We start from the raw sequence: 17,532 nt of genomic DNA, 5'->3' as shown, positions 1-17,532 counted from the left end.
ATCAACTCCAATTTTTTTCAACATATGATGTTTTACTTGTGACAAAAGTGAATATCAAATGTGAGGTTTGATTTATATGTTTCACATGAGAACACATCATATAAAGAGAATGCACAAAACTTATTTATCAGAAAGAAAGTCAGATTCAATGATTTTATTTAGGGTAATAATATGGTCCAAACGGCCTACCATAGCGTTAATAAATTTTCACTGCATTTAATACTGCAATTCACCTAAAGTTAAGTATTTTTCAAGTGACACATTCATCCAAGTTATAGTGCCACTTATGGAATTTTTTGTGAAGTTTGTTAACTTTCTTGTTGGAAAAACTTCAGTGATGGCATCAAAAGTATCATTTTTACACAAACGAAGTTGGAATTTTTACACACCAACCTTCAGATGAAATGGAAAAATCGAAATCAAAAATAAGTTAAGATGTGTTTTCTCTGGTAATGGAAACTTCAAAGAGAATGACACCACCAAAAGTAGACTGATCGCCAGCTGTCATATTACTAAGAGTTGTATCTAAGTATACAATTACCAAAAGTTTAGATTTTCTCTGAACCAAATTAAATGCACTGAAATATGTGAACTGAAAAAGTCTTTGTACCTATTGCATTTGTTAGACTGCATGTTGGAATACAACACAGAGACATTTTCTACTTTTACATAATATGACAAAATATGTGACCTTTATCATTATTCGCATGTAATTAGTACAAATGAATATTTATGGGCTATCCTCAACATAAATACATGGTTTAATAGCACGAGAAAAACGCAAAAAAAAAAAAAAAAAAAAATACCAACATCATACATAAAGCCCAGCACAGCTCTGAAACCTTCTTTCATTTTACAGACAAAGACATTCAACAAATAGACCATGAAAACAACTACTTCAAAACCTACAACATTGCTGAGAAGTTACTGATATCCTCTTAAGTCCCAACAGACCACCACAAAATCCTATGGTTTAAATGGATTTTAGTCGGTTAGAAAATTCTACAACAATAAATCAAACTTATTTTCCTGGACAGTGTTTAATGGTTTTTCATCTAACAAATACTTTATTTTTGTGCTTTCTTTGCCTTTAAGGGTCTGGGTTTTTTTTGTCCCCTTAAACATGTTGATTTGTTCATCAAGCACGTTTACACGCTATCCCAGTTAGTGCAGATTAATTTATGCAGAAACGTTAAAAGTTATATGTTTTTACACATCTATAGCCTGGAATTACTTAAAGTGCTGTGTGTTGTCAGATTTAAGATTTCTTTCTTTAAGATTTATGGCGGCCAGCATTATGGTGGGTGGAAACCAGGCAGAGCCCGGGGGAAACCCACAACCATCAGCAAGTTGCTAGCAGACCTTCCCACGTACAGCCGGAGAGGAAGTCAGCATGACCTGGACTTGAACTCACAGCGACCGCATTGGTAAGAGACTGCTGGGTCATCACACTGCGCAAGCGCGCAAACCAACTGAGCCACGGAGGCCCCTAGTGCAGCTTAAGTTCTAGGGACTCAAAACGGAATACAAAATGTTAACATTCACACTTACATCCTGTGTGACTGCATGTAACAAACCACTGTAGGAAACATTGCTGTTAAACCGATCAACTGCTTCATCAAATGTCATTGATCCTGAAATGACACAAAATTGATTTATTGATTGATGTTTAATGCAGTGTTCAAGAATATTTCACTTATACAACGGCAGCCAGCATAATGGTGGAAGGAAACTGGGCACAGCACGAGGGGAGTCCACGACCATACGTAGGTTGCTGACAGACCTTCCCATGTACGGGAAATGACAAAAAATCCAACAATCCACAGGAATGTACATGTAGCAGTGTGTAATCGTGCCTACTGTGTCAACTGAATGATTGGTCTCCTCTCTACAATTTATTTACTTACATGATTGATGCTTTACACTGTACTCAAGAATATTTCACTTATGCGACAGTGGGAGGAAACCGAGATTAATCCCTCCTCTCAAAAAAGGAATATTTCTTTTCCATGAAGCTTGTCGGGTTTATGGATAGAAGATACCAGAAAAAAATCCCGTGGAAAATAAATATACTTCAGACTAAAATAAGAAGAAATTTCTTTTACCATGATCCCTGTTCTGTTGTTTTTCGAAAAATTGGTACCAGTAAGGTCAGTTTTGTGGTAAACAAGGTTACTTACCAGGGGGACTTTGAATGAACTTGAGGTGTTGACTTTCCACTTCTTCTTCAACTGGGACAGTGAAGGGACCTGGTAGCAGAATTTTGAAAAGTAAACCCAGAATGTATGTATGTATGCTGAATAGGGCTTAACGAGTAAATCAAGTAAAGTTATATGGTCATGACAAATTTCAAAAAAAATTGGCTTACAGCTGTTTCATACTCTTATGCCACACCTGTCTTCGTTTTTTTTTTTTTTTTACTTTCACCATGAATGTCTTTCCAATGCAAAATAACTATAATACTGACAAATCTTCTAATTTATGGAACATGTGGACTGTCCCAGCAATTTCTTCTCATGAACCCAAGCTTACTTTATTAGAAAATTTTGAAAGACTGGAAAATCATAAAAACATCTAGGTCAGACAAAATAAAATGGTGGATTTTCAATTTTACTTTTATGTTTGTTTATTTATTTCACTGGTGTTTTACGCCATACTCAAGAATATTTCACTTATTCCATGGCGGCCAGCATTATGGTGAGAGGAAACCAGGCACAGCCCGGGGGGAAACCCACGACCATCCGCAGGTTGCTGCAGACCTTCTCACCTATGGCCGGAAAGGAAGCCAGCATGAGCTGGACTTAAACTCACAGCATTTATTTTTATAACAAAATTGGTGCTGCCCTATAAGTTTGAAAAAAACACTACTCCTCAAACAGCACTATTGCAATTCATCAACTTATCATCAACATTCAACATACCTAAATCCTCTTTCAATTTAGGCCTATTCACTGACATATTCCTTCGCATAAGTTTTTTACTTTCTTAAGATAAATTAACAACTTATCTTCAAATTTAATATTTTATTTACATATAAAATAAAATTTCATCTATATATGAATACTACAGCTCAAAGTTGTTTCTAACACAAGGAACTGCTGTAAACTAAAGCAGTCAATAATTCTTTTGTCACAACATAGACAAAGCAGTCAGCTGTTGAGGTTTTCTTCTTTTTGCTCAGTCTAAAGTGAAAGTGAAACTAAAGTGTGACTTACCCAGTCTGTAGCCTCGCTTTGTGGGTTTCATCTTGACACAAATATCTCTGTTCCCCGAGGCTCGTACTCCATCCAGGACTGAAGCTATCAGTGCATCTCTACAACAGTAAGACACAATGAGCGAACTGTCAAACCTGCTACACAATTTTTCAAAAAATCCTTTTCCTTCCATTACAAAATAACATATCAAATGGCAAAAAAAAAAAGTACCTAATGCTAACAACCTGCAACTTTTAACTGCGACAATCCAAACTCAAATAAAAACCTAGAAACAACATTAAAATTATCTTTATGTTGCATGGGTTTTTCTGCATGTTCTGTAGGTGTCTAACAGTCATCACATCTGGGTCTTTCATCTGAATGAATGAATGAATGATTTAGGCTTAACATCATTTTGACTTGACAATTTTTTAGGCATATGATGAAGGAATCCTTAGGGTGCATGTAATGTGCCTCCTTGCTGCAGGAAGGATTTCCACCGCCCGAGCCACTATGAAAAAGTCATTAGGTGTATGTACATATACTGTGACTTCTTATGGTTGGGTGAGTCCATGCCGCCAAAGTGCTGCCGCCACTGAAGTATCATGCTGAAGACACCAGACGCGACACCCCGCCTAGTCACATTATAATGACACCTGGCCAACCAGTTCTGTTTCCTTATTCTAACCTCTCAGTGCTGAGCTTCAAGGCAGGCCGCATCAAGTACCATTTTTTTAAGCCTTTGGTATGACCCCAACTGGGTTGATCCTGGGTCTTCCGATTTTGACCACCTAACCCTACACAACACTGAGTAACCAGACTAATGACTGTAAGTCTTAATTTATACCTGGAGGAAGCTTGAGCACCTGGAATAAACCACCGATCATTGGCAAATAACTCACAGACTAACATCAAGGTGTATGCAATAGTGTTGGCAGACCAGAGATCTCAAAAGAACTTCATGTAAGACCAACCAAAGTGCAAATCAAGCTCAGTTGATTTATCACTGCCACCACCTCGAACTGTCAACTTGGTGGTTGATTCCTGTTTACCCTAATTCCTCAAACCTTTTTCGCATACTAAAGAGCAACTTTCATTTCAATTTATACTTGTTATTCATATGATTTTGGAGGCAAAACTACATTGGTTGGATTAGCCAGTTTAAGGGCTTCACAAAAAGCATAAGCCACCCCGCCATTATACTGATACAGGTCAACCAGTCGTTGCACTTTCCCCTTCATGCTGAACGCCAAACGAGGTAGTTACAACTTCCTCTTTTAAAGTCTTAGGTGTGACTCGACCCAGGAATGACCCTGGATCTACCGCTCCTGAAGGCGATGCTCTACCAACTGTGCTATCGGGGCCAGAAAGAATTCTTTGAATAAACACTTTGCACACATGCGAAAAGTTTGAAGAATTACAGTAATAATGGTATAAAAATCAAAACATATTATCAACGTTGTGAACATTTCAGAAAACAATAAAAATTTACAGCATTCAAGGCTGCTCCACTGACCTGTCCGTGGACGTGTATGTCCGCACAGCACCTTTCACGTACTCTATACTGAACATCTGGGGATTTTCCTGATCACGAATTATTGCAAAAACCTGTCGGGAAAAAAAATCAAATTTTGCAATGATTTATAACACAGCGTTGTGAAAAATTTTGAAGACACTCAAAGCTCACTGACTACAAATACCTGCAAAAAAAATGACTTGTCTTTGGAACAATTCACTATAAAACATTGCAAATTTGACATGTCCACAGAGCTTTTTTTATTTTCTATATACATCAAGGAACACTTGTGTCACTTTCATATTCTTGCCAATTTATAACAAAACTAATCTCACAGAGAAACAGTTAGCGGCATAGGTTTAGCTAGAGGGGAGTCTCGGTGTCTTTGAGACGCTGTACTCTGACAAAATTACATGTATAGACACTGGAGACACAGGGAAAATAAGAGAAAAACTGAAAATAAGATGGCCTGATTTCAAATTCTGACTGAATCTATGGATAGCAGGTATTTACTTGGGGATTAACAAAGCTTTAATTTACATGTAGCTAAGCACAGGAAGTAACTGTTTACAGACACTGTGCTGACTTTAACTTGTTGCTTAGAGCTAAACACAGTTTATCAATTTCTAAGCATAACCTGACTCAGGATTGAACCAGTGTCTTTTATCAGCTGGATATTCCCGCAGCCTGGCCCAATAAAGTGTTGGTGGAAGAAGAATTCTTTCATCTTCTGTGTACGATAATTGTGACTGAAGGATTTACAGGAATGACAATAATTTGGAAAATGGATGATCCGAGTGTCACCTGTCATCCAAACTAGGGGAATCTGCCTGGGTTTAACATTAAAAAGTCACAACCAGTCTACAGTTTTATTGGATTGGTGTTTTACGCCGTAGTCAAGAATATTTCACTTATACGACGGCCACCAGCATTATGGTGGGGAGGAAACAGGGCAGAGGCCGGGGGAAACCCACGACCATTGGGACTTGAATGGATTGCGACTGCATTGGTGTCTATGGTTTTAGCACAAACAACAGCATATATACTGTGTCAGTATACTATAAAACATAACACTATAAAACTGTTCTACTGGAAACCAGTATGTACAAGTTTCATGGTGAACACAGTTCAAAAAAAAACAAAAAACAAAGAATTCCTATTTATATTGAAGTTTCACCATGAATTGAACTTTGATTTTGAATGTAACTTCAATATAAATAGGAATTCTTTTTGTTTAACACCTTACTCTGTTGAAGACGATAGGTTGTCACCACAACGTCAGTAAATAGCATACACTGTCCACTAGAACAGTTTTATAGTTTTATCGTTTACAGTATACTAATCTGGATGTCTGAAAATCTACATTCCTATGTTTCAGTATATGTGTATGTATGCTTTAGCTTTAACGTCGTCTTTACAATTTTTCAGTCATATGATGAGGTGTAGTCATTAGGTGTGCGTACGTATAATGTGTCTTCTTGTGGCAGGGCGAGTCCATGCCGTCAAAGTGTTGACACCACTAAAGTATCATGCTGAAGACACCAAACACTACACCCCACACAGACACCGGGCCAAGAAGTCTAACCTCTCAGTGACCTGAGCCAAGCACAAACAAGTACCATTTTTAAAGACTATGGTATGACCTGTCGCAGGGTTTAAAACTGTTTCAGGTTTTTATTATTTTTTATTATTATTTTTTTTATAAATATGGAATCGCCCATATCTGTTCTCTGTTACATGCAAGAAATCCTTCGTCTGGATGCAACTGTTCGATGGTGACAGATTTGGACTAGATTTCTGCCACACAAATCTAATGGAATCCTTTTCAATTCTGGTTAAAATGACAAAAATGCCCTGTTTAATAGCTTCCCCAACTAATACAAAGTCGGTGAAGTTTAAAGTTAGATGCCGCCCCCCACAAAGCACATGATCTTCACTCACATCACAGAGCGGTTTACATGTCACCAGATTGTAAGTGGCTGGGTCACGCTCCACTAGGCACGTTTCCGACAGACACATTGTCCGTCGCACGGAATCAACATGGCGCGGGGAAATCTTCTGTACGGTGAACTCTGCGTATGATGTCAGGGCCTCGTCAGAACTGAGAAATAGAAAAAGCAGAACAAAAATGCAGTAAGATTTATTGGCTGGAGTACAAAAACAGTGCTTTAAATGGAATATTATTGTACTTCAGGTGCATGGTAGGTACAAATGCACTTTTAAAAACACAAACGGCTTAAATTGACACTTTTGAAGCCAACAATTAGGTTTTTCTGACGGGAAAATAATCAAACAAAAAGTGGCCCTATAAGCTGGATGAATTTATCAGAATCAATCAAAATATGTCACTGGAAAAATGCTAAACTTTACTAGGTGAAATAGAATAACCATGTTTTCTGTATTTGAGAAAGTCATTTTGGACATCATTTCATCCATTTCCAACAGGCTAATAAATACATTTCAACATTCATTTTGTTGGTCACAATTCCACTTTACTTTTCATTCAGTCTTTTGTTTTTTCCTGTTTTTTTGTTTTTTTCTTGGAAGAAAAGTTATTTATTTATTTATTTATTTGATTGGTGCTTCACTTATAAGGCAGCGGCCAACATTATTGTGGGAGGAAAACCAGAGCCCAGGGGTAACCCACAACCATCCGCAGGTTGCTGAGGGACCTTCCCAAATTGACGAAAAGTAGTACTGCCATGGCCGTACCACTTCTGATGCCACTGTATCAGAGGTGTATCAAAATACAGTGTATCAAATTTCATAAGGCGTCAACATGAATATTTTTTTAACAAAACTTTTTATTAACAAAGGTTTGGAATAAATGTACCTGTATTTTCCCATCTTACGGGTGACGAAGTGTTCAAACGTGATCGGCTCTTTCCGTTGCTTCACGGATATGCCAATGTAAGCGGCTGCAGACTCTAAAACACTTTTTGCTAACTCGTCTCTCTGCTCCAGAGCAAATAAATGCTGAAAAAGCAAAAAGGCCACCAATCTGACTGACACAATATAATACCTGTGAAAGAAAAATATTTTTCAATCACTCCCAGGACATAGTATTCAACGTTCCAGTATTTTCCAGGTTTAAAACCTGTGATTAACTGATACCACCTTGCCGAGTTTTCTTGACTCTGAGAGTTCTCTCGATTTTATAAAGGTGTCTGGAAGTTTGCTTAGAACATGGGATGATATTCTACTGGAAAATTGTAAGTTTCAGCATTTTGTGAAACTCATTTGCCTCTAAAAATGCACTTTTGTGGGCGAAATTTTAGGTCATTTGTGGTATTTTGGTAGCTTATTTACCAGTCCATTTGAAACATAATATTTAACATTGAAAAAAAGGACATTTATCTACTTATCATACAATTAATAAACTCCTTTTCTAGAAAATCTTTCAAGAATTTCACAGCTCGGTGCAAGCCGTCGTTTCCGTTTCCATTCCTAACAAGTTTGTAAACAAAAACAAATAAAATACTGTAATTCTTAAACCTTTTCACATGTTTGCAAGGTGTTTATTCAAGCATCTTCTGAAGGATTATTCTGTGTTAAATGAAAAAAATTATATTCTTTGTGAAGCCTTGAAACTGGCTGATCCAACCGATGTAGTTTTGTCTCCAAAGTCAAATTAAAAATGTGCATAAATTGAAGTTTCTGTTTCACATGCGAAAAAGTTGCAGAAATAGACTACAGATGCACCCACCAGCCTGTTAAATCCACCATATATGACAGCTAGACCCCCTGGGTAATCCGACACCTGCAATAAGAATCAGGTCATAATGTAAAACATTTTATAGTGAACCTTAATAAATGGCATTTTTCTCGTTTTTATTGCATACTTATTATTGGGGTCTTATTATGCCTTTCTATTTTTCATGGTTTTCACATAGGTTCACTTTCATTTATTGATTTTAGATGGCGGCCATCATTATGGTGGGAGGAAACTGGGCAAAGCCCAGGGGAAATCCCACCCAATGCCAGTATAGAGTGTGCCTCACTTGAACGTGAGGTATGGGGGGGAAAGTCCTAGGCAGTTATAGGATGAAAGGCAAAAGGCATTCATACAAAATAAACCAAAAACAATATATATTTTCAATTGCTGAGAAAATCTGCAGTTCATACTAAAAACGAAATCTGCAACACAAGTTACACAGGACTGTCAAATTTCCTTATTTCTCCCTCTCCGTTCTAACACTGACCCTTTACACCTATGACCCTATTTATTACTGTTTACCTGAGCTAGACCCTCCATGTCTTTGTAATCGTACGAGCACAGGACCCTGTTTGAGCTGGGGTCCACTTGGTTCAGAGAGGCCGGGGTCACTTCCAGAATGACAGGAACACGGTTCTCCGACCAGTGGTGTTTGTAAGCGTTGAACCTCTGAAAGGAGAGTTTAACACTTGTGATAACTCTTCCCAGCTTCCAGTAACCAAAGCATCACTAAGCCCATGTTGTTTTGGCAGCTGTATTGTTCACTTTTTGTTGGCATAGGTACTAAAATTTTACTTAAATTGTTACCATAAACCCAAAAATTACAAAAATTCCTTGTTTAAACCTAAAAAAAGTACTGAAATCTTAAACCTACATGTACATGAGAAGATATTGTTTGATTCATTTCACTGTTTAATTCACATTACTGTATATGATTATGCACACTCAAATCATATCTTGGGGCCTCCGTGGCTCAGTCGGTTAGCGCGCTAGCGCAGCGCAATGACCCTGGAGTCTCTCACCAATGCGGTCGCTGTGAGTTCAAGTCCAGCTCATGCTGGCTTCCTCTCCGGCCGTACGTGGGAAGGTCTGTCAGCAACCTGCGGATGGTCATGGGTTTCCCCCGGGCTCTGCCCGGTTTCCTCCCACCATAATGCTGGCCGCCGTCGTATAAGTGAAATATTCTTGAGTACGGCGTAAAACACCAATCAAATAAACAAATAAATCAAATCATATCTTAAACTACATAATAAAATCTTTAAATCAGGCAAAACTGTTTGCTATTGAAAATCTGTACATACATGTACGGTACAGCTCAGGCTAAAAGTCAACTGTTTACTGCTTGTATCACACTCCGAGATGCTGAACAACGCCCCGCTGGCACATGACAAACCCTCTACTGGGCTGTGTCAGAGACGTGCTGAGGTACGCAGTATTATCGTCAGAAGGTGTGAATATAGTTCCGTCTACAGATACAGGCCTATTCTAGCTTGCCAGTGAAGGGGCAGTCTCCGTGTTCACATACATTTTGCCTCAATTTTTACTCAAGTTCACACATAAAATTTGACAGGCCAATCTGAATTCATCTGGGTGTTGGTTCAAATCATGTACAGTTGTTAAACATAAATTAACAGAGTGGAATGACTTCCGTGAAGGCATTTTGTAGTCACAGTCAGAAAAGAAAAGCTACACTGTGTAAGGGTAAGCCAAAAATTCGAATAAAGTGTATTGGTGCAATTGGGAAATTATTACCGCACTACTTTTTTCTGTCAGAAAAACCTTTCTAACGAATCATTTTTTCCTTCATATGTTTGCTATGTGGGTGTTTTTCCTACATGGTTTCGTACAAACTACAAATTCTCCAGAGTCATACAATCAAAATCTAACTTGTCCTGTATCATGTTTTTATATTTTTACCACTTCTGTACATAAAATTCATATTGAAATACCGCGCTGTTGTTGTTGCACAGTGTGTCAGCGTCAAAGTGTCTATCTGGTTTTCTAAATCACTGAGTGGCAGATAATTTTTCACTGGTAAATGACTCCCACAACTAGAAAAACTTTCTACGGAACAAACGAGAGGTATATGTCCATCTTTTAACTTGTTATGGAAGACGAAGAATGAGCTAGTTTTAGCAGTCGTGGTGACCTATTACAGATGTCACATAGACTCCCTCGTAAATCACTACTTAAAAGAAAACTGCCACTTTGCGATTAAAAACACAAACATCGGATATTTGACCTCAGTTTCATGTATTGTGTTAGTCTTTCACAAATCTTTTAAATCATTCTAACACAGAACTATATTTTCCGTCGTCATCTTCCCACAGGCAGCGCATTGGTCTACCAATGCTTAGCCAGGTGTGTGATCAGTCACAGTGGACGGATCACTGACTCCGCAGGTGACTGTCTGTCTTCAAGACCTCTACAAACTCTCTGCAATACCCTATAGGAAGGTGCTAATCTCCAGCCTGAATTTGACATTTAGCCTGAGCTGTACTGTAGATATTTCTTGTGCTATGTCAATGAATTACAACATCAACATCTGTCACCTTGCACTATGAAGGTTTCCAGATAATTCACTTACCTTCAAATTTTTGTTCTGTTCAACAAACTGATCTCTAAATCTCTGTTTAGGATCGAAAAAGAAGAAATAAACATTAACATCAATTTCATCGTAATCTTGAAAACATGAAGATGTATGGTACATATAAATTCACAGGGAAAGTAGTTGTCCATAGCCAATAAGAAACACATTTAATCCCCCCCCCAACCAACCGACCCTTGTCAAAAGGGAAAAAATCAAGACGTATCTGACAAAACAAGTATTTATTCATTGATTTGTTGTTTAATGCCACACTGAGGAATTTTTCACCTATACCATGTCAGTCAGCCACATGATTGTCATCAACAGCGTATTGTCCCCAGAGCCACACAAGCAGCAAGAGCAGGGAAAGCTACACATTCTCTGTCCAATGGAGGATTTCAATCTGCAACTCACGAGTCCCTGTGACTGAAATACAAACACTGGCATGCTTCCCCACCTACACCTATTCACCCACCCACACACCTATTTGCTCACCCAATCCCCACACAGACAAACAAAAAGTCAAGAAGAACCTTTCGAAACAAGTAAACTAATACATGTAAGAACTAAAACTGCATCAATGATTAAAAGAAAAACCGCACAGAATGCCTACGAGATGAGAGATAATTTACCAAGGCTTCTGTCAGCAGATCGGCCCGGTGGTCCGTTGAGAATCTCATGCTGTCAGTTTTCCGCGGCCCTTTCTTCATGGTTATAACGAGCTCATTGTTTGTGGGCGCCTTCACATTGGGCACAATGCTGATGAACTCACTGTATGGCCACTGAGGAGATAGGACCAAGAAACATGATCAGTTAGGTTTATTTACTCATTTAATTGGCGTTTTATGCAAAAATATATCATTTATACAAGGGCGATGTGCATATGTTGCAAGCTCTTCTCATGATTACTGTAAATGTATATCACTGCATTAGCTTCATTCTTCATGATACCAAAGATGCATGCGTATGTCAGGAACTGCACCCTCAATGATACTTTAACAGAGTAGATTTTGCAGACGATCCATTTAAAATTGAAACCAAAAATTTGGGACTGATATTATAGGATAATTTCATGCAATACATTAGACTAACTTTGCTACATCTTCTTCAGAGTTCATAACAAACACCTGAGAATGTCACAAAGACAAATATTGCTGTAGGCATTCTCCAGGACTGTGGGTGTTGGCACAGAAGATTTTGCTATAGCCTACAGTGTCTTAACACGAGCATAAGGTGTAAAACATCCCAAACATGGTCTTCTGTGGAGATTTACCTCTGCTTTTGACAGGACTGTCTGCTTCTTGCATGTACGCTAGCTTTCAAGAACTTAGGTGTACATACAAATCTTCGGATGGATAGAATACGCTGTTTTAATTTTAGAAGTGTATCACTTCTAAATTCGCCCCATATCTATAGCACTGCCCTTACACACCAACTGGCAAAAAATGTACTATCTGTACTTTTGTGTTTTTACTTTCAAATTGCACACGTTACTTCACGGTAAAGACTAAGTCCATAAAGTTATTTTATGATTTCAATCTGATGGTACAGTGAGCGAGTGAGTGAGTACTTGGGGTTTAACATCGTACTTAACAATTTTTCAGTCGTATGACGACATAGGAATGCTTGGAGTATCTTATCATACAATCTGTGAAGTCACATGTATTGGACTATGCCTTACCATGCTGGCAGTCGTTTGTTCAGGGAAAATTTGCATTCTGATACCAAAAATAAACACTTTGGAAAAAAGTTTAATGCAGGAAATAAAAAAAGGCAAGCAATAAACTCTTGTTTAATTAAATCTTACCTGATTTGTAACCTCCAAGGTATTGGGGTTGTAAGTTGTGATGCCTTTTGTCCCCACAGAAAATATCCTCTTGTATCTGCGAGAAAACAACAAAACAGTGTTAACTTGTATCAAGTATCAAAAGTTGAAGTTGATTTTATCTATATTTAACAATCTTTTGCTTTACTTTGAAATCAATATATTATAACAGCAACAACATTGAAAGAAAAATGGGAAAAGCTTGTGAACTAACTTTCCTTTCCAGGAATGTTTTGTTGTGAAATAGCAGGCCACATCTTGATTGTCCTTCAGGGTCGTCATGGTGACCTGGAAGAGAAATTAACATCTATGTAAATTCTTGGTTTTGATTTACAAGTCTACATTTTTTTTCTGAACATTTCTTCAGTTACAATGTGTACAAACCTGAAGTTAGTCTCAGCTTTTCACAAGACAATAACATCTGTGGAAGTTATTTTTTGCTATTTGCTTAATGGGTGTTTTAAGCTGTATTCTAGAATATTTCACTTATAAAAAGACGGCCAGCATTATATGCTTGCAGAAAAGCGGGCACAGTTCGGGGGAAACCCACGACCATCCACAGGTTGCTTTCACACCTCCCAATGTACGGCTGGAGAGGAATCCAGCACGAGCTGGACTTGAGTTCACAGCGATCGCATTGGTGAGAGGCTCTTGCGCCATGCTGGCATGCTAACCACCTCAACCAGTCCATAGAGGTCCTGCGAAAGTTCTTAACAGAGCTACTGTCAGACTCCAGGAAACTGACTCTCCTCTACTCTGACTACTCTGAATATACAACAGGAAAAGTATACGATAACCATGCCTGAAGTAATAATGAACACTGATCTGGCTTTATTTGACACATTTGACTAGAGTAAGTTTTAGGATTGGCAATGCCCACTGTTTGATTGCACTGAGTAAATCCTGTTTAAAAGAGAATAAAACAATGCAACCTTAATTAGTTTGGAAAAGGGTGGAAACAGTTCCAACAGACAGAGCCAGTTTGTGCTTGGAAACTTACTAAATCAAACTCGGCTCTGATTAGTTTAAGTTGATAAAAGGGGAGCCCTTCCATTATGTGTGTGATTTTTTTCTGAATGTGCCAATTTTGTTTACAATGAACTGCGATATCTTGGTCATGCAACACAATAAAAATAAAAAAAGGTATGTTATTTCAACTTTATATGGGATACTTGAAAAATACATAAATATTTTTGGTCTAGAGTTGTCTTTTCTTTTAAAACAAACTACTTTACTCACTCACAACATAAATATCCTAGCAAAAGCAAGATTATGTTCGATCCATGCCACATTTTAGGTCCTTCTTACTGAAGCAGATATGGTTCAAAAATATTTTTATACTCTAACAAAAAAAAGGTGGTAGCATGACACGGATGTCAAAGTACTAATAAGGTATAGCGGCCATAAAGCTCTGACTGCTAAGGGTCAGTGTGTCACTGTCAGTACTTATTCTCAATCTCATGCCAGAAATTCAAATAAGATACAGCCTTCTATACGTTCCAAAGTCACCTGCAACTGGGTCTTTTCAAAATCCTCACATTCATTTCAAACTAACAATACTGTAGGATTCACGCCTGGATACAATACAATCGCCTTTGGGTACAACAAAATACATACTGTTGTTGTTTTGATTAGCCCATAGTCACATGATTTGAAACTGACACATTCACAAATCTGTGGTAATGATGGGCGATACTGCCTTCCTCTAGCATGCAGGTCTCGAGGTGGGGCCTGAATTGATCTTGTTATTTCACTTAATTTGAAGTCAAACGAAAATTAAACAAAAGTCACAACATTCTGGAAGTTATATTCTTCCGTATATTTCGGTGGCGAGATGTCAAGACATCCTGTCACCTCAACTCGAAAGAGAAAGGGGGTTGGAAAAAAAAGTCTACACGCATCCTTGACAGGCCGAGCATTCGGCACCGATGCTCGGTCACTTCTGTACCTTGTGGCAACAGCTTCCACAAAATTGACGAGTCTGTAGCGCCCTGAACGTCGATGTTATCGCATCCCGGTCAGGTCCAACACACCGTGAGCTGCCATGTTGGCTACTTTGGTTCCACGGCGCATGCGTGAACCACTACTCCCACATCCCGTTAAATCTCGTGTTCAGCAGTTCTCGCGAGGGGCACCTGGCAACCAAAAGCGTCCTGTTTAACAGGCAGATGTGTATTAGGCGGCAAGGTCCGCCTCAAACTCTGTAAGGTGTGCAGATAATTTTATTTCTCAGACAAAAACAGGTAGGTATTGATTACTGCCGATAGCTGTGGAAATTATGTCTGTCCTTATAACGCGTGTGATAAATAGTTTTACTGTCAGCGAAATAGACCTAGATACATCTAGATGTATATACGTGCACATACAGGCACATAGCCTGGGACTCTAAGCAAGTGTAACAGTTAAGCAGGCTATTAAAGTCACGTGTAATATATGTGTAAATAGGTTTTACGTTACGTGAATGTATACTTTATCAGTCGATGTTTCTGAGGCTATATTTAGCATTCTCATGATTGCTTACAATTTTACAGGCCCAGAAGGTCACATTTAAGTATTTGAGCGATAGCTCATATATAAATATTAGGTGTCGATACTTGCAACAAACGAAGCAAAATTACCGGTACAAAGTGAAAAGGAAAGAGGTCCAAGGCGCATTTTCACAAATTTTCGTGAGTCATATTTCTTGTAACTTTCTGCGTGAAAGACGTTGTCTAGGCCATGGTGCCATAAGGCGACGTCAGTGACGAAAAACTGAGTTACGAACTTTTGTGAAAGTGGGTCCTAGTGTTAAAAGATAAATTACCTTCTACTGTTGCGTTGAAGATAAAACACATCACAGTTGCGTGTTAATTTATGTCATACCTGTAGAAAAGAAAAACAAACAAACAAACAGAAAAAGTGAAGTTGGTCTGTTATAGGGGTATTTTATTACACTAACCCTGCAGATATATCCAGTTCATTAAAGGGCCATACGCTTAATTTTCCTGCCCTTCTGCGAATATAGATCGAGAGATAACTCAGTTGCTTTCTGTGAAATATCTGTTACATGTTATTTCAAATATCTGTGACATATGAGGTCAAGTATCTGGTACATATTAGGTCAAATGTCTGTTACATATTAGGTCAAATATCTGGTACATATTATGTCAAATGTCTGGTACATATTATGTCAAATATCTGGTACGTATTATGTCAAATATCTGGTACATATTATGACAAATATTTGGTACATATTATGTCAAATATCTGGTGCATATTATATCAACTATCTGGTACATATTATGTCATATATCTGTTACATATTAGGTCAAATGTCTGGTACATATTATGTCAACTATCTGGTACATATTATGTCAATATTTAGTACATATTATGACAAATATCTGGTACATATTATGTCAAATATCTGGTAGATATTATGTCAAATATCTGGTACATATTATGTCAAATATCTGGTATATATTAGGTAAAATGTCTGGTACATATTATGTCAAATATCTGGTACGTATTATATCAAATATCTGGTACATATTATGTCAAATGTCTGGTACATATTAGGTAAAATATCTGGTACATATTATGTCAAATGTCTGGTACATATTATGTCAACTATCTGGTACATATCATGTCATATATTTGGTACATATTATGTCAACTATCTGGTACATATTATGTCAACTATCTGGTACATATTATGTCAAATATCTGGTACATATTATGTCAAATATTTAGTAACTTTACTACTGGACAATATATAGCTCGTTTTTCGTGTTGAAGCAGACATAAAACCAAACTACAACAAAACGCACCAATACCAGTTTCATCTATTTTATAGTATGATGATAGCATTATTAGTTAGTCTCGTAACGTAACTTTATCTGGTGTCAATTGACCCCCATCCCTTCCCCAATGTCAATCTTTTAATATCGCTAAATCTCGCTCAGCACAGTGGATAGTCGCGGATTTCCTCCCGCCGTCGTAAAAGTGAAATATCGTTTTGTACGGCGCAAAACACTAATCAAGTAATTTTTCAAAAGTAAGTCTGTAAGTACGACTGATGTTACCATATCTGTATCTTTGGAATGCTGTATGTGTTTTCAGGTTGGTTTATGTTACGTCATACGAATCACATACTACATCATAAGGGATGCATTGCGCTGTAAACTGGGAGATCACGCCATGCATGCTAAGTTTTAATTCCTTAATGTGCAAGTAGCTACTTAGGATTATGTTTCTCCTGGTGAAGTTGTTTGTGGAGGCCTTAATACTAATCTTGTTGAGCAGGATTAAGTGTTGGCTAATGCCGTGTGATATACGAAAAGCCAGCATGTCTTTAAAGAGACCTATTGGCGACGGCGAAAACGCTGTGTTTTATTTGCGAGCTTTAAGGTGAAATTTTTATATCTTTACCCCATGGATTTACTAAATCAGGTTGTCGGCTTTCAAGCTCATTTAATTATTTATCTACTTGGTGATTTGTGCCGCATCCAAGGGAAACATTTCTCTAATACGGCAGGGTTAAAATTTATGGGTAAATAAACTGAATAAACTGAGGAAATACCGCATATTATGAGGTACCTGGCAAACCCCCTGACGCTGAGCTCAACTGTACCATCCTGTTACCTGATTGGTTAGAGGCTGGTTGAATCAGGAAGGCAGAACCCTTCACGCCACGGGCCCAGTGATACAGCTTTA

The 17,532-nt window shown here is 38.0% G+C and overlaps 1 protein-coding gene across 3 annotated transcripts in view; it reads right to left on the bottom strand.

Moving 5' to 3' along the window:
* Positions 1 to 14,884, bottom strand: part of LOC135464591 (dnaJ homolog subfamily C member 13-like) — a 71,860-nt gene extending 56,976 nt beyond the window's left edge. For all 3 annotated transcript variants that reach the window (XM_064742031.1, XM_064742032.1, XM_064742033.1), the window contains exons 1-13: positions 14,786 to 14,884; positions 13,052 to 13,125; positions 12,820 to 12,895; positions 11,645 to 11,794; positions 11,013 to 11,054; positions 8,948 to 9,094; positions 8,417 to 8,470; positions 7,544 to 7,686; positions 6,652 to 6,811; positions 4,711 to 4,802; positions 3,216 to 3,313; positions 2,181 to 2,249; positions 1,552 to 1,634 (exon numbers count right to left, since the gene is read on the bottom strand). In XM_064742031.1, coding sequence (XP_064598101.1) covers positions 1,552 to 1,634; positions 2,181 to 2,249; positions 3,216 to 3,313; positions 4,711 to 4,802; positions 6,652 to 6,811; positions 7,544 to 7,686; positions 8,417 to 8,470; positions 8,948 to 9,094; positions 11,013 to 11,054; positions 11,645 to 11,794; positions 12,820 to 12,895; positions 13,052 to 13,119 — 1,182 coding nt within the window. In that variant the 5' untranslated portion in view covers positions 13,120 to 13,125; positions 14,786 to 14,884. The remainder of the gene's footprint in view (positions 1 to 1,551; positions 1,635 to 2,180; positions 2,250 to 3,215; positions 3,314 to 4,710; positions 4,803 to 6,651; positions 6,812 to 7,543; positions 7,687 to 8,416; positions 8,471 to 8,947; positions 9,095 to 11,012; positions 11,055 to 11,644; positions 11,795 to 12,819; positions 12,896 to 13,051; positions 13,126 to 14,785) is intronic.
* Between the last annotated feature and the right edge of the window lie 2,648 nt (positions 14,885 to 17,532).

This window comes from Liolophura sinensis, chromosome 4 (genome assembly GCF_032854445.1).
Source record: "Liolophura sinensis isolate JHLJ2023 chromosome 4, CUHK_Ljap_v2, whole genome shotgun sequence".
NCBI lineage: Eukaryota > Metazoa > Mollusca > Polyplacophora > Chitonida > Chitonidae > Liolophura > Liolophura sinensis.
The sequence above is the reverse complement of the archived record's forward strand: the minus strand, read 5'-3'. Positions and strand labels throughout refer to the sequence as shown.